We start from the raw sequence: 20,837 nt of genomic DNA, 5'->3' as shown, positions 1-20,837 counted from the left end.
TATCCCCTGGGGATGGGGTGGGTGATGGGGGTGTAAGATATGGAGTATGAGATGGGATGGATATATGAAGGGGATATATTTATGGTGGGAATGGCATGGGACAGGGGTAAGGTTACTTGGGAAGGGATATGTACACATAGTCGACGGTAGATTTTAGTGGCTTAAAGGCGTGCATGGTTGGTGGCTTGGATTGACATCTTTCGATAAGAGCACACACTCATTTGCAAGTTTGAGGCATGCTCACACAACTAAAAGGCCTTTGTAAACATGCTCAATTACACTACCGCAAACGCCTAAAGCCTGCCCCTTGCTCAACTCCAGACTCTTTAACAAAAAAAGTAACTCGCTTTTGGTTTTTCTGACGCTGGTGCTGACAGACATTATGGCTACCTCGAAACAAGTCTCCGCATATAGGTACGTTCCCCCACCCCCCATATAGACATCTCTAATACCCCAGTCAGTGTACTAGAATGCAGACCTCGTACGGATGTCCTATCACCAGTTAGCACAATCCTCAAATCGTCATCAGACTTCACAAAAGAAACTCACCGAAATCTTCCTCTCAATCTCCCTCACGCTCCTGTCCAGCTCCCCAGCAATCATCTGCTTCTTGTCATTCGCCAACAGCGCAAACCTCTCGCACAGATCCCCATCAATCACCCCCTTGACGGGCACATAATACCCCCGATAAATCAAATGATCCCTCCCGGCAAGCGGCGGATCCTCGGCCCTCATGTGACTCTCCAAGCTCTGGAAGAAATCCACATCCTCCCTGCTCACAAACGGGATCAGCACCCCCACCGTCCCCTGAATCCCGCTCCAGAGCAAAACATCCTGCCCGCCCACAACAAGATTCGTCTTGGTGATCGACGTAGGAAGATCCTGAGTGTAAAAGTGCGCCATGAGAGCGGTCCGATTGGGTGCGCCGTGGAGGTAGCTCTTTGCGTGGACGAGTTGGATTTCCGAGCCGGGCTCGTCCGACTCCTGGGAGGCGCGCTCGGGAGCCCGCAAAATCCAGACGTTGCCGAATTTGTCTCCGCCGGCGACGGATTCGTAGTCGACCATGGCTGTGCAGGTCGTCCATCGGTTGATGGTGTCATCCGCCCACGCAAGGAGCTTGTTGCTTTCGGGTTTGTAGACGGCGTAGGTAATCCCCTGCTGGACATCACCGACGACGATACGGTTACCTTGCGTCTGCAACGACACAATAAGCTGAGGGGCAATCTCGGCTTGGGCCTTGCGGAGAAGCTGCTTGAGACCAAGATCATAGATTCTCAACGTCTTGCCAATGCCTGCGAGGAGACGGCCTTGGAAGGGGATGAGCGCCATGGGGGGTTCTTCAATCTTGGTCTTGTGGATGAATTCCAAGTCACGGCCATCGTCGTGGAAGCGGTAGACATGGATGTAGCCTTCGCTGAACTGGCGAGGGCTGAGAATCATGTCCTTGCCGGTACCAACGATAAGGAAGCTCTCGCCGTCTTGGCTGGCAAACGACACAACGGCAGCACTGACGGCGGCTTCGTTGTTGTCGAGGTCGACACGGTTGAGAACGCTTGGCTCATCGCTGACAGGGTCGACAATGCTGATACACGATGCCCACCTGTTCCTGGCCTTCGGATAGCCAAACTCCTCTGGCGGCAGAATGGCTGCGTCACCATTAGTATTAGACTGAGCCAGCAGCTGCGCCCGGAGCTCCGGTGGGAGAGTGTTGTTGTCGGCTTCGATGGTGTAGAAGTAGGGCTGCTCGGGGTGTTTGACCAGGCGCTTTGGTGTATAGGTCAGAGGAATGGACTTTTGGATCATGTTGTCCCCGAGCTTCTCGATGGTGAAGATTCTAACTCTCCAGTTAGCAAGAAAACTACCAACAGAATATCGAAACAAGGTATAAAACAGCTTCTTCAGAAGGAACAATTGATACGACTGGTGCCGTAATCAACCCTCATAGCAATTGCATAGGAATCCCTTTTATCATCATACAGCAGCGGAAGTTGAGAAACATTAAAAACGTACCTGAGGAAATTGGCGTGGATACCCACCATGCCTTCCAGACACTGCTCGCTGCTAAAGTTCCATCCATATTCAAGATCTACATAGCTCAGCGGTGTCATTACGAAACCCTTGGTAATAGGGTCCGTGTAGCCCAACCATGGGCGGGAGTTCAGGGCGAGCACACATGGCCGCCCCTGCACAGAAACCTGGAAGAGCTTGGTGGGCTTGGGGCCCAAGAATTTTTGACGGGTGTCCGTAAGCTCACCAGTGACCTCGTCCAACACAGTTCGGAGGTAGACACCAGAGTGTAAGCCGATATGCAGATATAGGGTGGTACCACCGAACGAGTCTTCCATAGACATGATGGAAAGCGATGCCGGCGCCGCTGTAAGAGCCTGGATCGACTTCATTTCGAGGGTGGATTCCGGGTCGAGGCTGAGAATGCGCACAGTGCAGTCGTCACACCCAACAGCCAAGAACGAACTCCGCCGTAAGCCTTCCGGTACCCTTCCCAAACTCAAAGACGTGACGGTACCAGACATTTCCTTCTTCTCGTCGTACTCGGCGAGAGATCCATCTGCATCCATCTCAAAGTACACAATCTCGCCCGAGCTCAGAGCAATGACGACTTGATTCTCATTGGTAGCGGCAGCCACAATCGACCGATGCTGAGGCGCTGGCCATTCATTAACACGACCTTGGACAATATGTCTAATGCCCTTGGGGTGAACCTGAATAAGGCCTTCCTCGCCCAGCTGTTGGACAGCCAATGTTGGCACAGTGGTGAGGAATCCGCTGTCACTAACTTCCTCGACGGTTTCGCCAATGCTCAATACCAATGTCGCGTTGGTGAACGAAAGAACAATGTAAGCATCGTATTCGTCGTACTTTGTGAGCTTGGTCGTCCAGACTGCAGCAGGTGTGCCAGGGAGTTCCGAGGCAACAATTTCTGATACCTCCAGCCCATGCTTAAGCATACGGAAAGAGCTTCTCGCACCGTTACCACACACCGAGTAGATTTGCGGCGCGTCCTCTCCTGTCAAGTTTGCCACTTTGCAATCTATTTGAGGGTTCATCGAGTCGATGCTCTCGACTAGAGTCAGATTTTCGAGTGGCCGAGGCTGGAAGTATACCGGATTGTACGCGGCACGAGAGTCTGTTGGGAACTCCTCGCTCGAGAACTCGAGTTCCTCGTCATCATCGCCGAGCTTTTCGAATTGGTACAGAGAATGGTTGCCAAACTCGCTTGCCACAAAGAGGAAACCGCTCTTGAGAATGCACAAGCTTGTGGCTATTGGAATCGTATCAAAGTATTTGATCTTGAGCCGTTTCACCTCTCCGGTGGGGTTCCCATTGTCGTCCTCGACCATATCCAGCGTGACCTTGAAGAGATCCCCATCTTCTGTCTGCAGCAAAAAGAAAAAGGCACCTGCGCTGCCCTTGAGCTTGTGCATGACGCCCGAGACAATGGTTCGCTTTCTCTGGGGATCCTCGGTAGGACCCCGCCGTCGTGGAATTGGTACGCGGAAAGCCTCCTGATTCGAGTGCCGATAAGTAACATTTTCCTCGCCGCAGACCAGAACACCACTAGGACCATCGCTGCCGCCGGGAACCTGGAAAAGTAACGACGAGGTTGGGTCCACCGCGTCAGACCACTTGCGAACCACATGGTTCAGACCGAGATCGAGTTCGTAGTATACAAGCTGTGCTTCTGGCTCCTGACCAGCCTGCCCAGTCGGGTCCTGGTCTGCTTCGGTGTAGTCGAGCTCCAGGGCTGCAAACACAGGGTTGGCGTATCCAACATCGAGGGCGACGAGCGAAAGCACCAAGACACCGGGCTTGTGTGCTTCCAATGGCGAGGAGATGGTGAGCTCTGCTTGGGCGTTGCGATTAAGGACGTAGACAAGCTTGTTCTTCTCGAGCGAGGCAATCAAACAGGCTCTTCCTTTGGGATCGGCGGCAAGGTATTGGCCAGGTACAACACGTCGAACACCCGACTTTCCAAAGGTCTCTAGGTGGATGCGATTAAACCTGTTGGTCTTGGGCAGGTACTCGATGATAGCGATACGGCCCGAGTCTGTCGCGAGGATGATGTAGTCTAGGCTCATATGAATTTTTAGCAAAGGCTCGTCGCAAAGGCCCTCTGTGATGGATCCGAGGACGGCCGCTTCGAGTCAAGGCGGAGGATCATCATGCCGCCACAGCTGCGGAGCGGATACCGAATCACTAAGTGTCCAAGATACTGAGGTAGGGGAAAAGAGACAACAGTGCGACTTACCCTTGTGGCTGCCAGCAAGGCGGAAGGACGCAATGGCCCTAATAATTCCAAAGACATCCTGTGATAGAATAGTGTTGACCTTGCCCTGCCGTGGGTCTGGTTGGAGTAATGTGAGGCGAGAGCCAGAGGCGGTGATGATTTGTTGTTCTTTGGTTCCCGAGAACTGGCCCAGCAACGCTTGCGATATCGTGGTTGGCGGCTGGATCGTCAACGAGTACAGGAACATGTTAGAGGTGGTCGCCATGATTGCTCGGCGCGCAGAAAGCCGGCGCGGCTTCTTTGGGAGAAATCGACTTTGACAGACTCAGAATCAAAACTAGCAATGTTTGTGCTAGAGAAGTCGGTGTGAATATGAGGACGGACCAAATCCAGTGGCAGGCAAAAAAATATTGAGATGCAGGAAGCTGGTCAACCACGCCCCGCGCTTGCGCTTGACAGCACCGCGTTTCTCCAAGCCAAGAGTTGAGACCGTGCTCCGTCATTTCTCATACTGTGAGAGTCGCCGACGTATGGAGATTTACACAGTGCGGCCTCTCCATGGTGTTGCTCCCATGTGGGGTCAGCTAATCTGCATTGATTGGTGAGCGCCAAGTTAACTGCCCGTCAGAGCTCTTGAACCTCCAAGAGCTCCAAAAAGTCAATCGTGAGACATCACCAAATTCCCAATGGTGCTTCCGGCAGATCTTGCGGCACGCTCAGCGCTGTCGAGAGTGTGTTCACACTGCTCAGTCTCTTTCAGGAGACAAGCCGGAGCCAGGTTACCCAATGGCCTTTTTCAGGCCTCACAACGACAGCAGCAACAACGCTCCGTCCATAGCAAATGCCCCCCTCCACGAGCTGCCGTCGATAGCAATGTCCCCAAGCCTGCTCCAACCTCCGTTACGAAGCGCTTATCTTCTGGCTTTGCCTTTGGATCCAGTGCGCCCGCACCCACCAAGACCGAGAAGAAAAGAGTTCTGGAAGCCGATGACCTCTTCCACTCGTTCACCAACTCTCCCATTCCCGAGATCCGGAAAAGAGCGGCTTTCATGAGGCAGTATGCCCGCTGCAACCACCCCGATCACCAGCCCCGTGGGAACCTGGCACCTGCCCATGTCGACTTCGAATGCCCTGACTGTGGTATTCCAGTGTCCTGCTCCAAGGAGCACTGGGCTGACGACTATGAGAAGCACCTGGAAATATGCGATACACTGAGGCAAATCAACGAGGACGACCACGATCTGCGGTCCGGCCGCTTTTTCCCCGAGTTCGAATATGCTGGGCCACAAATAGACGAAGCTCTGATCAACATGACCAACTGGGATACCTTTTTATATACCCGCTCCTTCCTCGCCATTGATGATGATAGGAGCATGAGACAGGCCACGAGGTTACTCACTTATCCCGTCACAATTGCCAGCGTGCTTCATGAGCTTAGTCCATACAATCTCAAATCTGGAGGAAGGCTGACTGCAGAGGGTCTGAAGAGCTTCAGCGGTAGGTGTCGCCCTTGGCATTGGGGATTGGATATATGAGTCATCTAACCTACTCCCAGCTCTTCGATACACTCTTCATCCACCTAAAAACGGCGGTGGCATGGACATCAAGGGCCTTCGGGTAGAGGCCCCACCTGTTCGTCTGTTCATTCTCGGTGCCCGGGCCGAGTCGTCTCTTCCTCGAGATGTTTGGGTGCAACTCGCACATGTGTTCCCGGGCTCCCGCATTCACCTGATATTTATTGGCCCTGAGAGCATGACCAACCGAGACAACGAGTTCCCGCTGCCCCCTCGGACTGCCACCAACCCCTTCGGTGCCATCGTCGAGGACCGAGTCTGGCCTACCATGAAGATCAGCACCATCGTGGACTACTACCACACCCTCCACAAGACCGGTCACTTCTACCCTTATGACCCCTACTTTGACTGCTTCGTCATGTTTCACCCCGGTCTGGGTCACCCAGCAAGCTCCCATGAGTGGGTAGAGACGCTTCCCATGCTTCTGGAAACCAAGGCCCCCATCATTGTCACTGGCTACACGCAGGAGGATATGGAGCGCGATGTTGCGTGGGTCAACAAGACAGCTCATGGTGAATTCGACATGCTTTTGGAGCCTGGTGAGAACCGGTTCCGCAGTCTTCGGTGGGATTTGAACGATCTTGATCCCCAGGACGTCAGTGCCGGCAACTGGGGCGTCTGGGCATTCAGAGGCAAGAGGTAAGCTGTTCTTGGATCTACTGATTATGACTTCCCTTTGCTAACATGTCCCGCTTCAGATATGAAACCACCCGCAAAGATTCCGAATAAGATGTTTCCAACAGTCGCGACAATGATTTAAACTCTATGTGTTGTATAGTAACTCTTGTTGGACCGAGTCTGACAAAGCTGTATATATATAAAGCTGTAACCAAAAAAATGACTGCTCCAGTTCTCGGCTGTTGGTCGTGAGCGCATTTGCTGCGCACAAGCGGAACGTTATGGATGCATGGCAAGGCTGCAGCGTATTCATACACCATAACCGGAAGGCGGTCGCATCCAGTAAATGTATGTACATGGGGTAGAGCGGTAGGAAGGCTGCAGGATGCAGCAGGGGTATCTTGAGCCTCAACTCTTGTCAAACGGTTGTCAACGACATATGAATGTTTACATTCCAGCACCGGGCAACGAGTGGGAATAGGGGTCACAAAGGGGCTTTCGCTTTGATATCCCTGCATCCCCACAGGATCCACCTGACAGCTCTTGAGACCAGGGATGCCGTTGAAACGAGAGTCAACATGCTGTCGATGCCTTCTGTCTCGGGTTCACGATGAGTCCTGTGAAAGATGTCGTTGGCACCACACCCGTCGGCACTCTTGAATGTCTGTAGTTTTTCTCATATCTATTTCTTGTGGTGCTGTATTCTGCTAAGATACCCTGTATTTACAGTGCTGCTACAGCACTGTGCAGTGATGGAGTGACGCACTGCATGTGATGTGGGGTTTCACCGCTTGCCGTTTCGGGCCAGTGACATAAGGCGACCTGAGCTCCGATAAGCGATTGATCTGCCCACCGCCCTCCACAGCTTCAAGTCAACGACACCCACGCACCATCACCAGTCCGACTTGGAACTTGAACAAGAGCTCTACTGGCCACCAGTCACCGAGTCGGCGAGATGCCTGTAAGCAACCATACTTCGACATGACGACCGCAGCTGCCCAAGCTCCCAGCCGCGTCCAAACACCCAACCCACCACCACCGGGGCCGGTAACGCCTCGACCCAAGCCATCGCGCACGTCGAGTCTACAGTCAGAGTCGGGGCCAACCTCCAAAACAGCTTCAGCTGATGCGTCTCAGACGCCTGCCCAGTCAGGAGGAGCGGCAGCTCGACGAAGCGCCCGCCCGGCATTTCCCACCACCGACCCCCTCTCAGACAAAGCCACCACTCTCCTGATCCGCCGCATCCTCTGCCCTCAGCATATCGAAAAGGCCAAGAGTGCGCCAGCACCGATCGAGGAGCTCTTACCGCCGCTGACCAGTCGCAACGATGTGGATCTGCAGCTCTACGCCCTCATCGCCATCATCCTGAGGGAGTACATCCAGAACTGGTACAACAAGATTACGCCCGATGAGACATTCGTTGCCGAGATTGTTCAAATCATCGCACACATCACAAGAGCCCTCGAGCAGCGGCTGCGGAAAGTGGACCTGGAGGGCCTTTTATTCGACGAGATTCCCGATCTGCTCGATAAGCACATCACTGGTTGGTCTTTTTGTTCCCCGAGTCTGGAGCGAGCTGTCGGAGGCTGGAACATGAAAGAAGAAGGAGCCACAGGCGATCTCGTGTCCAATTTTGGGTAGTGCTAACGTTGGAGACATCTAGCCTACCGCATAGCCCATGATCCCATCACGCAGGCCCCCATCAGGACAAATGCTCGCGAGATCTACCACTCGCTATGTCCACTCCCCGCGCTGACACCCGTCCCCCGCCCAGAGGACCCTGAAAGCGTTGCCCAACAGGCCGAGAATGAAGTAGCGTATCGTCAACTGCTAGTTCACGCCGTCCTGGCCATCCTGCTCCCCACCGAAGACCTCGAGAATGGGTGCTTGACAGCTCTGGTTGGCCAAATATTTTCAGAGCTAATCATCGGGAACTCGGTCGCCAACAAACTATCGGAGCCGTGGATGATATTGGAGATGATCATTATTGCGACACGAACTTTGGGCAAGAGAAAAGCAATCGAGGACGAGAATCCTTCGGGGCGGCCGGGCAAGGGCTCCTCGGCTGGTCGCCGCGGCCTCTCTTCGGTGCAGGGCTTGTTTTGGATGGTGGTGCACTGGTGCTTCCTCGCGACCTCATTCATCAGATTGTCCTTTACGGTCCTCATGACGACCCGTTCTCTGCCGCCTCGAAGCTCTCACAGCACGGCCCAGCGCAAGAATGTGGTTCAACACGAGGTCGGACTGGATTCTGGACCACTCAAAATGCCCGTGTTGGCCTTCAGATGCTGGTCGGCAATATCGAATCTGATCGAGATGGATGTGCGGATGCCATGGCTCTGCGGCGCATTATCGATGGTGCAGTGGGTTACCATGACGGGACCAGGACGAATCGCGGCCGTAGATGGCAAACTTGACAGGTAGGTGGCTTCATGTTTACTTAGCATTTCTGATATATCCCCACCCCCTTTTGGCTGCTTCGCCGTCGCACTGCATGAGCAGAAAGTCACTGGACTTGAAGAAGTGCCGAGTCCGGCACGAATCATGATGCTTCCTGGCGAGTTGCAAGTGCAACATGTTTAGGTCTCGAGGGGTCTTGAGGAGTGTCACTTGGGCCGTTGCCTGTGATGTCGTCGGATGTCACTGGACGCATTGTGCAGCTGTGCTCCGGCCAATGCCCAGCTGGAGCAAGGCTTCGGGGTAAAAGCTGGTGCTGCAGTGGAACGCACGCTTCCCACATGTCCTGCGGCCGAATCGGCGACCCGCATACGGCGCAGTTCTGTCGTTCTTGTTCCTCTTGGGGCCTGCATCTGGTGCCCCCAACCCATTGGACCAATCGCGGCGCCGCACTGCCTTGGCTGCGTCCGATTGCTCGAGAAGGGCTTTTGTCAGGCTTTTGACCATCCATCAACGAGTCTCCTCTACGCGCCCGGGCTGGAGCAACGGGACAGGGATCGGGCCACCCTCTTCCAAACCATCAATCATGTCGACTGGACACTTCTCTATCGCACCTCACTTCCACGCCGAGGACGCCGAGCACGCCGACTTGCTTCACTCACCGCTGGCTTCCTTGCGCTTCGCACTGCCCCACAGCGTGCCGTCTCCGTCACGTTGTTGCTTGACGACAGGCAGAGATCGTCGCGATGAGGCTTGACCCTTCTCGGATGGTGTCTCGGCTGTCAAACCGAATGACAGATCATATATCCCCTCTTAGGTTGTCTTACAACCCGAGCTAGGGGAAACATGAAGGGGGCGCGTGTGCAAAGGAACCCTGGAAGAGCAAAAGACAGCTTAGCCATGGGGTGCTCCAAGCGCAATCATCAATGGTCCCCCCTCTCCTCTCCTCCGACCCAAGTCCGATGGTCCATTGGCACCCATGCTTAGGACCCCCGTCAGCGAAGTGTGTCTCCCCACCTTGTGCCTCACCCCGGTCGTTTCTCCCCGCACATTCAGCAAGAAGCTTTGGCCGCCTTTGATCTCCCAACTGCAGCAGCCTGCTGGGCCGCATCAACCGGGGTTGAGATGGTGGTGGTGGTGGTGGTGGTGGTGTGGTGGTTGTGGGCTGGCTGGCTGGGTTCATTGCTGAGTATCGAGACTGCCGCGGTTTCCAAGTCGAAAATCCCTTTGGCTTCCCTCTGGACGTTTTACCGGGTTACGTTGGAGTCGTTTTGTGATCATCTGAACTTTTGACACACAGACACACACCACACAGAGTTGTGTGTGTGTTCCGGCCTGACCTTTTTCTCTCCGAGTTGGTGCTTGAATGTCACCTTCCACAGCACTGGCTGATCAAGTTTGGGGAGGGGGGGGGGACCAGTGTCCAGTCCCTGCTACACACCATGACCACCACCCATCCTACCACACCTTTTACCTACATCCTTCTATCTGCTTCTTATTGTTCCCCCACGCAAAAGAAAATGGAAATGAAACACCACACGGGCGGGCTGTCTCACATTATGGGATCATATCATTTGACCCCCAATTTCTGATTTATTTCCTGTTGTGGTATATTTTTCTGACAGTCTGATTTACAGGTTGCTATCGCACGGTATACACCAGTACATACTCAACCAAGACACTGGACCATTGGCACTCCCCCCACTTTTGCGCAACGTGCGCGGGGCGCTCTTTCCTGGTAATGCGCCAGGGAAGGGGACGTTGGTTGCTCCAGAAGGAGAGGAGGGGTTGAGAGTGTTGAAGAGGAGGTGCGCTAGGGGGTTATGGGGGCTGTTGGGGGGGAATGTTGCCAAAATCTACTTTGGGCTTTCACCGTTCAGCGGTGGTGCTGCTGCTGCTGCTAAGAAAACTACACTGCAAAAGGAAAAGGGAGATGTGTCCTCTGAGGGGAGCTCACCTTCTTCGTCAGGGGAGGACGGCAGCGGGAAAAAGAAAGCAGCGAGGTTTGATGATGATCTTGTTAGTAGTAGTAGTAGTACGCAGGCTAGGGAAGGAACGGACCGCGGCCACGGCCACGGCGAACACCAACGACACCACCGCAAAAAGGCTAACAAGGATGATGCTAGCCGTCGGGGGCGCCGGAGGACAACAAAAAGTAAGGCTGCAACACCAACGACGGTGTTTGCTGATGAAGAAGAAGCGACGATAACACCAGAAGAAGAGGAGATTTTCTCTGAAATCGAGAGAGGGATCCTGGACGTCTTTTCTGACGCCTACTGCAACAAGCATTTGGTTTACGGCCTTGTCGAGCTGGTACTGGTGAGGTTGATGCCCGAGATTGGGGAGAGGGGGGTGCTGGAGCTGTGGGCGGAAAGGGGGGTTGATTGTACTTAGGCTAGTGAATGTTTTGGTAGTAAAGTAGTTGAATGTATTCACGAATCATTCATTATCAATGATTACTAAAATTTCGAGCTGCAAAGAAAAATGGTATAATATATTCAGGTTTGACATAGGAGGTGAGGAGGGGTTTAGAACTAGCCGTTCCACTGGGCAAAAAAGAGAAACACACAGCTTCAGCTGTCAGACACAACACAACACACACAACCACCGCAAAGAAAATCCAGAATCAACATCCATAAAGAGCGTATAACAGTCAAACTGTCTCCATATTCCAGAGGACAGTGTGACAGTGGGGTGTGGAAAAAATAAACCAAAAAGAAAAGGGTTGATTCTCGATATTTCCTCTGAATGGGCGTGGTCCTATGCTGTCTCTTTTCCCCTTTTCTACTTCCCCTCTCAACATGCTTCGTGATTGTGTGATTCTGTCTGTTTCTCTCCTCCCAATATTGTGCATTCCATTCCCTAATAAAATCACCCAAGGTAAAAAGAAAATAAAAAAATAAAAAAAAATGAAATCCATCCAGTATGTCAAGAATCACCCCAATCTTGAGCCCATCTCAACCGTCCAATATCCTCCTCCAGCCCGCCCTTTCCTCCCCGATTATGAAGCAAAAAAAAAAACAATAAACACACTTTCATTTCCATCCACTCATTCCATCGCCAACCCCCAATAGGCCCTTGCGGACCATGTCCATCAACTTTTTGTATTCTTTTCGAAAACTTTCGGTGCTTGAAAATATGCGACTGTTCGTCCATTTGTTCGTTCGATGCTTGTTCGGTCGGTCGATCGCTCCCCCTCCCCCTCTGCCCATGTGTGTGTGTGTGAGAGAGAGAGAAAAAAATTCAAAAACAAATCCGAAGAGAAACCATGCTGATAGTAATTGTACAGAGTCAAATGAAATAGGGGTAATCGGAAGCCAATCAACTAGAACAAAACCGAACGAGAAAAGACCAGATGGAAATGACAACAAGAAAAGATGCGAGAGTCGGTTTTGGTGACCCTCGCTTTTCGCGTGAGCGTATAGTCTTCCGGTGAGGGTGACAGTATAGTGGTATTCAGCAACGCCAAAAGGGGTATATAAGTGTCGATGTGTCGAAGAAAAAGGTGGGTATGTGGTATGTGAGTGTGTGGTTTTCCGAAGTGTTGTTCGTTTGTGTTTTTCACCGCCCTTTCCAAAAATTACGTCAGGAGGAAAGCATCCTCCTGTGAGACCCAACTCCTATCCCCTGGTGACTTCAAAAGCAATGTTGCCTGCCGACTCCACTTCCTCCTCCGCCAGACACCTTAAATAGCACCAACAAAACACCATGGAATGCTGAAAGAAATGAAGAAGAGCGAATGGGTATGTATCAGGCGGTAGTTGTCGGTTCCAGCTTGATAGAGGTCGTGTTCGTCATCTCACTGTCGCCTTCGGGTATGCGCGAGAGTCCTCCCATGCCATGGGCCTTTGCTAGCTGCATTTGGTGGATACGTAGCTTTTCGGTAAGCTTGAGCAGAGTCATGTACTCGGAATGGTCAGCAAATCCACCAGAGTTGGTGATAAAAGACAGAAGAGTATCCGCCGCTCTTCTTGCATCCTCTTGAGTGGGTGAGCTGGGAGACGAGGGATTCGCCGTAACTGGAGTCGTTGAAGATCTCCCACCAAGACTCTGGTTGCTGGTACTGTGACGAAGCTGAGGTGAAATCGCCTGATCGATACTGAAATGCCCACCCGACGGGTTGGCGGATGGCGGCTCCAGTGCCGAAGATGGTGCGGTAGATGAGACATGATACTTTGGCGTCAGGGGCTCCGTGTTCTGAGACTGGTTCATGTATTCCAGGTCCAGCGTCGGAAATGTCTGGCTTCGCGGGCGTTGGAAACCTCCACCTGGTGCTCCGGGAGGCGGAAATCCGCCAGTATTGGGATCCGGCGAGAAACCAAACGAAGCTGCAGGACTGAGAGCGCTCCCAGAAAAGGAAGAGTTGGCATGGTCGGTGTAAGCACTGTTTAGCGATGCATTGCTCTGCGTATTTGTGTGCTTGTAGGCATTGTCGGTCGTAAAGTCCATGAAACTGTTCATGCTTTCCTTTTCTTCGTCGCTCTTGTTTGCGGACAAGGGTGATGGTGACAGGTGACCGGCTGGAGACGCTGGGGAAATGGCGCTTGATGGCTGGGAAGCACTCAACGCTGGCGAGTTGCGTCTACTGTCCAAAATGTTGGTTTCTGACGCCCGGCGCATCAGTCTCCCGGGGCCCATGCCATGCTTGAGCATGAACTTTTCCAGCCAAGCCGAGCTGTTGTGCTCCGTAAAGGAGTCACCACCGCCGACCATAGAAAACGACTGGGCCTTCTCCTTGACCTCTTCGGTAGTCAGAGTTTTGCCTTCCTTTCGAGCATTACGAAGGAAGGCCGTCAGCGCCTTTTCAATGTCTGCTCCCTTTCCTTTGCCACGCTTGATAGGTGAACTGCTCCGATCCTCCGAGTTCAGGTATTTGTCCTTGTGTCTCAGGACCTTGGAGACGGTACTGTGAGCAGTGTTAGAGGAAAACATGCACGGGAACATCGCATCACAATGAGGGGGTCCATCAATTCCTACCTCCTCTCCACGCCAAAGCGCTGGCCGATGTCAGTCTGCTTCGCGTTGGGGTGGTCCTTGGCATACTGGCACATGGCGCGGCGGTCATCGTCCGTCAAGGTCTTTCTCGGTTGGGAGGTGGTGGTCTGAATCGCTGGAAGCTTCGTCGTCTTGAGCGGTGTAGTGATGGGAGGTATGGCGATCGGAGGGGCCGAGTGAGGGCTGTAGTTGTTTGGGTTTGTCAACATACTCGGCCAGGTAGGCGTCGGTTGATGATGAGGCATCATGAGCATAGGTAGCTGTGTGTGAGAGGCATGCTGTTGGTGCATGGAATGAGGAGGCGGTGGTGGTGGCATCCTGTTCAAATTTTCCGACGGTAGCCCGTGAGTGATGGGCGGGATGGACGAGTAGCCATAGTTCCCTCCATAGTCGGGCATGGTGGTTTGATGATGGTGGTGATACGAATTCATGTCGACCCAACTGTCGTTGCCATATGTGTTGTTATCGTGTGCTAAGTGACTTTCCTGGTCCATGCCCGTCGAGGCGATGATCTGGTTGTGCATTCTGACAGAACAGGCTTCGTCCAACAGAGACGAAACCAGACGGGGGCGCAGGTCAAGTCAAGGCAAGCAGAAAGCACTGGCTCAGTGGGAGCGAATCACTCAGTTGATGGCAACGGGGTGGTGACTAGCTGGTGTGGGGATCAGTCCGCCCAGGAAAGGATGCGCAAGACAGACACTCTCAGGAGAAGTACATGCATGATACGGGGGGCCGAGGACAGCAATTGGTTCCTGAGGGGGCGTGCAGCGGCCTGGCCTGGGGAAGGTCGCAAGAGGCTTGGTATGGAGGCCGGAAGTGCAGTGGTGTTGCACTTTCACGAAGTCTTAGTTGGGTAGCTCCTGCAGAGGCGTTGGGAGGGTGGTCGTTCGGCAGGTCTCTTGGTCAAGCAGAGCGCGGGTCGTGGATGTAGACCCGGGACTTGGACGGGGACAGCACGGGGTGGAGTGCAGGGCGAAAAGGGGGCGGAAAGAAGCTTGTATGGTGAGTTAGTTAACCCCTAGCCGCCGTTGACGATGTTTTTCCCTCTTCTCTCTCTCTCTCTCTCACTCTCTATCCGCAGACCTCGGCGTACAGAGCAGTCGTCGGACAGAACTGCTGGCGGGATATGAACGGGTGGTGTGCCCTACCGGTCCGACAGAGGTCCCCAAAGCGTGCAGAGGTCAGGCCGAGCCGGTGTCGAGGACATACGGGTAGAACAAGCGGAAGAAGGGTGACTGGCGTGCAGCAGCAAACAAGAGAGATCTACCAGTCGCAAATCGACAGTCGGCTGCAGAGCTGGCGCCGCAAATGCAGTTCAACCTGTGGGACTGGGACAAGATAAGTTCAGGACGCGCAAAAGACAAGGCAAGCGGCCGAGGGGACCACGCTTGGGCGGCATATGTAGGTACTTGTACTATGTACGCGAAGGAACCGTCTCTTGTATCTCCCGGCAGGGGTCCAGGGCGAGCTTGGTCCGGATTGGGGGAGCACGGGAGGGGGGTCGACGGGGGAGAACGGCGCTCGCTGGAGCAGCCGGGGTGGCCCGTCGTGAGTGTCATTCAGCAAAGAGACATCTGGTGTTAATCATTGCTCTACTAGCTAATGTAGCAACTTTAGCTAGCGGATAGTGAGCGGCTCGCGAGGGAGATGCCGACGAATTCCAAGTCGTTGATGGGCCATGGAGCTGCTGAGACCAAGCCCGAGTGAGCACAGTGGGAGGATAAGGAGGGATCATGCCCACTGTTAGCGTCGTCAGATGGGACCAGAGAGCGAAAAGGACCTCACTGATGAGCAAGGCAAGGTCAGTGAGAGGATGAGAGGTACCTTGCCAGGCCAGGCCGGGTTGCTGAGGAAAATGCACGGTACGTACCGCGCACCATGGGAAGACATGGGGACATGGGCCCTTGTCCCCGTGGACCAGGGGGCCAGGGGGGGGCAGCGAGGTGAGCGAGAAAAAGAGAGAGAGGCCGCGGGCAACTGATGAGGGAAAAAGATGGAGGGAAAAAAGCAACAGCCGTGGACATAGGAAAAACAAGGAGAGAGGAAGAAGAGGGGAGGCTTGGCTGGCGCCGTTAGCACGCTCAGGCTGTCTCTGGCGAAACGCGGTGGCTGCTGTTGAAGTCCTGCTTGTTTCTTTTCGCCGATGATGAATTTACCTGGTAGTTGCAAGGCAGTTTGCTGGAAAAGCCATGTGTTGAGTTGTTCCTGCCTGCTGGGTCAGGGCAGGTCAGTTCCGCCTTCCTGGTGGAGGTATATCAGGGCCTGTCCGGCCTGGAAAGAACGAAACTTGTCAATGACCGTGGCAGGTGCCCGCATGGCTGGCGAGGATGGCAATTGCAATGCTGCCTTCGTTCCTCGCCCATTCAATATTTCCCTATCCAATATTCAATCCAGGGTATCTGATGCACAGACCCCATTGAAATGCCGGAATGCATTTCAGGCATTGCACAACCTCACCTGCTGCTTGGGCTTCCAGGTTGACAGTCAGCCAGGTAACACTCCAACCTCGGCCAGCTGCAGACGGAGGCGTTTCCAGGTTCCTGCACCTCTCTCGATCCATCTCGTTATTCGTTATTCGCTGTTATCTCGTTTCGACAGACCATGGGCAATTGGTCAACAAATAGTACCGAGCCAAGTGCGAATCATCAGCTGCCTTCCCGTGTCTGCAACGAGACATCATCTCGAGAGAGCTTCAGAGCTTCAAAGGGGACGGGGCAAGGATCCCACCTCCACAAGGTGCGGTCGCTTAACTGGCCCGCTGTGCCCGCTGCGCCTGTCAGGCCCTGTCAGAATGGAACCGGCTTAGTGCACCTGCTGCTCTCTCGCCAGCATCCATCAAGGTACCACAGGAGAGGTCTCACAGAGTCGAACAGACAGTCTCACAGGGCCCTTCTGGCAGCACCACAGCAGCTTGCCAAATGCGATCGACCGCCAGAAAGAGACGTTCCATGCTCGATACTCAATCATTCTAGTGGGTGTCGGCCCGCAAACCGCACCACCGCGAGACACAGCTCAGAGACATCGTGCTGCTGGTCTGCTGGTCTGCCCAAGGACGACAATGCGATTGTCATTTGTCAATTCTTCCTAGCGCAGCCATCATCTGGGATCGGCTCGATCATGGCTTGAGAGCGGCTCGCTGCCTCATCTGGGATTGAGATGGACACGACTCTCCCCGCTCGTCGCCAGGACCCCCAGCCAGCGCGCCGTGACACAGCACTACAGGTGTCAGGGGGTGCTTCCGGAAGCAAAGACGTCGACCTTCCGATGTTTCTGCTGGGGAGCTCACGCTTCATCGACGCTCCATATCGATGGGGCTCATGAAATTGTCCACAAGTTTTGAGAGAAGATGTGCGCTCTTTTCTTTTTTCCGTCAGAGCACGAGACATTCACGATAGAGCTCGTGGCCCATGAAAGGAACACCGGGCAGTATCCTCCGGTCTGGTGTGTGTGTGAAGCACCACCACACTCCAAGAAAATGCAACATAGGGTCAGCTAGACAATAGCAGCATAACGCCTTCGACGCCTCAAGTTCTCTCATCCGATCATCAAAGAATCTCGGGATCGGCTACATTGCCAAAAGCAAATAGAGGGGGCCAAACGAAAAGTAAGCTCGGCTCCAGATACAGCCCTTGAATTGGCCTCGAATTGCCAATGTCACGCCAGATGGGATATCGAGCATCTGTACACTCTCAGAAACCCGAACGGCGACGAGCCGCGCCAAGCTCGACAAAGGACCTCAAAAGACACAAAAGCTTTCTTTTCCTGGTTGTGGTTGCGGTCGGAGACTGTGGAGTTGCAATCATCGTTATCTTCCAAGCGATCTGGGTTACAGTGCCCTCTTCAACAGCTCGCCCGTTCCTCACAGACAAAAGGCACGGGGTCTGGGACAACGTCGGCCACCTGCGGCCACCACTCGACCTCTCGGGACCTCTTTTGTCCAACGGCGATGAAGAGAGGCAGGTCAGGATTATCATTGGGTGTATTTTCCGGCTCGATGCGGGTTGCACGCCGCCGCCATTGGGCAGAAAATCATCTCCACGGTGAGGTCCAAGCGTGAGGCCGGCCTGGCTTCCCACTGGTCAGCAAGTCGTCAATCCTCAACAGTCCCATTGACAGATGGCTGGCCAAGAAGACATGGGAGGGAAGCATTTTTTTCAAGTGGGAAACTGCTTTGGGCCTAGCGTGACTCTGGACCTCACAATCAAGCTGGGCAAGAAGAGGAAAAGGCTCCATGTTGCCGTCTCAATGTGGCGGCGCGGACGGAGGAGGAGCGTGAGACACCATCAAGACCTCCGACGGTTATCATCCTGAGGAACAAACACCTTCGTCTGTGCCAAGAGAAGCGCTCTCTGATCTTGGCGCAGGGTTTGCGGTTCGGCTCTGCTCACATGATGAGGTCGTCGACGTACATGAGCCGATGGGTAACCGATCTTTTATTTGCTGGGTGCTCTCCCGGATGGCTTCTCGGGGACCAATTGACCGCAAAACTCTCACAAGACTCCATCGTCGGCTTCAAGTGAAGGACGACAGGTCAACCACTGGGCATTGACGGTGCCATGCTTGGCGATCAACGGCACTACGGAGGCCCGCAAGCTGCCGCTCTGTGATCCACAGCTTAAGCCAAAAGAGAGATCTTGGTCCACTGTGGACGGACACCAAGTGGGCTCCTGTGGAGGGGTTGTGGTTTGTTTTGACGGAGAGCAAAATGAGGGGTGAAGATGGATCGCGGCATGTTCGGACCTGGAGAAGAGAGATCAAACAATGCACCTTGAACCCCCACCAACACGCTCAGCCCACTGAGAGCAATGAGCACATTCTCGCATCTGATCGTGGACGGTGGGAAAAAGATGCTCCCGTATTTGGCAGCCCCTATTCCCTTTCGGGCCTCCTGAGAACACCACCCGAAACAGCGTTTCCCAGCATGTGGGTTGCATTGTGCGAGGGGCAACACGATCATGGTATCAAGGCCGGCAAGAAGGAACGTCTGTGCAAACCACGTTGCCATGCTTTCTGACACGCTTGGGCCTAGGAACCGGCGATGCCTCTGTCCTGTCGAGGAAACACCAGCAGCAGACTCTAACAGCCCCGCATAGCAACATGGAGCGGTGCCTTGTTATCTACCTTATTACCGCGGTGATACCCACATGCTCACCCATCTACCGGATCCTCTCTCTGGTAGGAATGGTGTGTATACAATGAGCAAATGGACCAAGGGTGGTCGGCGGCAAGGGCAGTTTCGTGAGAGGGTCACCAAGGGGCTACCTATAGTGGGTTTTTGCGGATCCAGCGGCGTAGTGGTAACAACAGCTATCAGACACCACCAACCACCAAGAAATCTGGATATGTCAGCACACACACACACACACAAGCAAGCAAGTGTCCAAAACGGTCGTTCAAAACAAAAAAGGAAGAACCGGGGCTTCGGAAGAAGACGTCGGACCCTCCCACTCGCAGATCACCCGGCCCTGCTAACCAAGTTCTTTCATCATGCACGAAAGCTCGCTTTTCTTGTCAAGGTCCCGTGGTCTGTTGATGATGCTTGCTGAACCTTGAAGACACTAAACACCCCAGACTATTCCCGGACAAGGAACCTGTGATCAGCCCTTCCTTTCTCGCTTGTTGGTTTTTTGGGAGGAGCCGTAAGGCGATGGGAAAAGTCCACGAGCAAGGAAGAAGCATCACCGTATTTTCGTCTGAACTTGTGAGGCCTAGGCCGCATGCTGTATACCGCCCTTTTCCTTACTACCTCGATGCAGGTCAGCCGAGAAACGGAAGTAGGGGGTTTCGTGCGTTTTTTTGCTTGTTGATGACGATGCGTGTGTACAGTATGGTTGCTACTCTGCCGCCACGCTTTTTCGTACGGCTGCAGATGCGTATTTATAAGACGGGTATGCTAACAACAAGGGGGGAATGATAACACTGGAATTGATATTGGTAAACCAAGTTGCCGCTTCTGCAACAGGTGTTCGGGATGCTATCTTTGGGCAAAGGGAGTGGGTTAGCGTCATGCATAGAAGGGGGGGGTTTTATATGTATGTTTTCGCACACTGTACAGATGTTGCAATGAGGCGCTATATCGTTTGCTCCGAAGGCAGATCCAGGAATGGGTTTATTACGGGTATGATTTTGTTTCTTTTCTTTTTTGCTCTTTTGGCATTTTCGGTGCTGATGGTGGTGCGGCTGCTGCTGCCAAATTGATGCAAGGGGAGGGCGTAAGCAGGTGTGTTGATTTGTGTTGGTTTTGGGGGGAGGGAGCTAACCAAGTCTAGAACAGACCAACGGGTTATAACATGAGATGCTACACAAAATACCAGAGATGGAGGGGGGAAAGTTGGGGTTGGGGGGTGGTTAGCTGGATTAGGTGATCCGAACCCGAGGATTACTTTTGTAGACGAGAGAAGGCTTGAAACAGACGAGATGGGGGTGGTGGTACAATGCTTTTGGTTCTTGGGTGAAGTGATTGATACCGACCCCTATTTCTATTCTCTTTATGTATGACATATTTTTGGCATCACTTGGCGGTTATTGAAGGGCGAAGAAAAGGGGTTTTGGAGAGGGCAAGTATCACCGTTCTGTTATTAACGGACCGACTGGCGTGGCGAGTTGGGCAGGACAGAAGAGCAGAGCGGGCGGGATGTACGGCGTGGGCACAGCAGCTTTTGAGAGAGGCCGAGAGAGGGAGAGAGAGAGAGCAAACACGAAACAACGGAACTGAATTCCGATTGTGTTGGTTAGGCCCGGATGGGGTTGGATAAGTGGACGGATAGACGGACGGACGGACGCAAACGTGCCAGTGCAGATACAGGTAAGTAAAGTATGCTCTGACACAAAGTGATATTGTGCAGTGGTAGGAGTGATGGAATATAAGGTGGATGAGGCTCAAGTATGTGAAGGCGGGTTTGGGAGCTTCGTGAATGTTAGGGAGGCTTGTGTTGAGCTGGAAACTGACTCGACCGGTCACTGTCGCTCGCAACCATGGGAGACAAGCCAAGGGAAGGTTAAAAGGT

The 20,837-nt window shown here is 53.5% G+C and overlaps 6 protein-coding genes across 6 annotated transcripts; 4 read left to right on the top strand and 2 right to left on the bottom strand.

The window, feature by feature from the left end:
* Positions 1–6: 6 nt before the first annotated feature.
* Positions 7–4,681, bottom strand: RSE1 (pre-mRNA-splicing factor rse1). Its single transcript, XM_062873154.1, has 4 exons — positions 4,268–4,681; positions 2,011–4,087; positions 550–1,834; positions 7–492 (listed from the first exon to the last, which is right to left on the bottom strand). Exons 1-4 carry the CDS (start codon positions 4,509–4,511, stop codon positions 466–468), a joined length of 3,633 nt encoding a protein of 1,210 aa, XP_062728026.1. The 5' UTR covers positions 4,512–4,681; the 3' UTR covers positions 7–465.
* Positions 383–1,932, top strand: QC761_0104270 (uncharacterized protein; the record flags this gene model as incomplete). Its single annotated transcript, XM_062873155.1, has 2 exons — positions 383–414; positions 477–1,932. 2 exons carry the CDS (start codon positions 383–385, stop codon positions 1,930–1,932), a joined length of 1,488 nt encoding a protein of 495 aa, XP_062728027.1.
* Positions 4,682–4,880: 199 nt separating the features above from the next.
* MSS51 (translational activator for mitochondrial COX1) lies at positions 4,881–7,083 on the top strand. Its single transcript, XM_062881795.1, has 3 exons — positions 4,881–5,743; positions 5,802–6,459; positions 6,519–7,083. Exons 1-3 carry the CDS (start codon positions 4,933–4,935, stop codon positions 6,547–6,549), a joined length of 1,500 nt encoding a protein of 499 aa, XP_062728025.1. The 5' UTR covers positions 4,881–4,932; the 3' UTR covers positions 6,550–7,083.
* A 215-nt stretch (positions 7,084–7,298) lies between these two features.
* Positions 7,299–8,862, top strand: QC761_0104240 (uncharacterized protein; the record flags this gene model as incomplete). The annotated part of the gene is made up of 2 exons (XM_062873153.1): positions 7,299–7,981; positions 8,102–8,862. Exons 1-2 carry the CDS (start codon positions 7,420–7,422, stop codon positions 8,860–8,862), a joined length of 1,323 nt encoding a protein of 440 aa, XP_062728024.1. The 5' UTR covers positions 7,299–7,419.
* Positions 8,863–9,814: 952 nt separating this feature from the next.
* QC761_0104230 (uncharacterized protein) lies at positions 9,815–11,229 on the top strand (the record flags this gene model as incomplete). The annotated part of the gene is made up of 2 exons (XM_062873152.1): positions 9,815–9,840; positions 10,473–11,229. The coding sequence occupies 2 exons, from the start codon at positions 9,815–9,817 to the stop codon at positions 11,227–11,229; spliced, it is 783 nt and encodes a 260-aa protein (XP_062728023.1).
* An 817-nt stretch (positions 11,230–12,046) lies between these two features.
* Positions 12,047–16,095, bottom strand: QC761_702090 (uncharacterized protein). The gene is made up of 3 exons (XM_062881796.1): positions 15,701–16,095; positions 13,813–15,614; positions 12,047–13,741 (listed from the first exon to the last, which is right to left on the bottom strand). Exons 2-3 carry the CDS (start codon positions 14,352–14,354, stop codon positions 12,586–12,588), a joined length of 1,698 nt encoding a protein of 565 aa, XP_062728022.1. The 5' UTR covers positions 14,355–15,614; positions 15,701–16,095; the 3' UTR covers positions 12,047–12,585.
* Positions 16,096–20,837: the final 4,742 nt, after the last annotated feature.

Source organism: Podospora bellae-mahoneyi, chromosome 7 (assembly GCF_035222275.1).
Source record: "Podospora bellae-mahoneyi strain CBS 112042 chromosome 7, whole genome shotgun sequence".
Lineage (NCBI taxonomy): Eukaryota > Fungi > Ascomycota > Sordariomycetes > Sordariales > Podosporaceae > Podospora > Podospora bellae-mahoneyi.
Note: the sequence above shows the minus strand (reverse complement) of the source record. Positions and strands in the feature narration are given on the sequence as shown.

Excerpts from the sequence above, each read along its gene's own strand:
- RSE1 (XM_062873154.1), bottom strand. The coding sequence starts at position 4,511 with ATGGCGACCACCTCTAACATGTTCCTGTACTCGTTGACGATCCAGCCG. Across the intron at positions 4,088-4,267 it reads CCTTGCTGGCAGCCACAAGG|ACTACATCATCCTCGCGACA; the intron begins GTAAGTCGCACT and ends ATATGAGCCTAG. Across the intron at positions 1,835-2,010 it reads ATCCACGCCAATTTCCTCAG|AATCTTCACCATCGAGAAGC; the intron begins GTACGTTTTTAA and ends CTGGAGAGTTAG.
- MSS51 (XM_062881795.1), top strand. The coding sequence starts at position 4,933 with ATGGTGCTTCCGGCAGATCTTGCGGCACGCTCAGCGCTGTCGAGAGTG. Across the intron at positions 5,744-5,801 it reads GGGTCTGAAGAGCTTCAGCG|CTCTTCGATACACTCTTCAT; the intron begins GTAGGTGTCGCC and ends ACCTACTCCCAG. Across the intron at positions 6,460-6,518 it reads TGGGCATTCAGAGGCAAGAG|ATATGAAACCACCCGCAAAG; the intron begins GTAAGCTGTTCT and ends GTCCCGCTTCAG.
- QC761_702090 (XM_062881796.1), bottom strand. The coding sequence starts at position 14,354 with ATGCACAACCAGATCATCGCCTCGACGGGCATGGACCAGGAAAGTCAC. Across the intron at positions 13,742-13,812 it reads CGCTTTGGCGTGGAGAGGAG|TACCGTCTCCAAGGTCCTGA; the intron begins GTAGGAATTGAT and ends CACTGCTCACAG.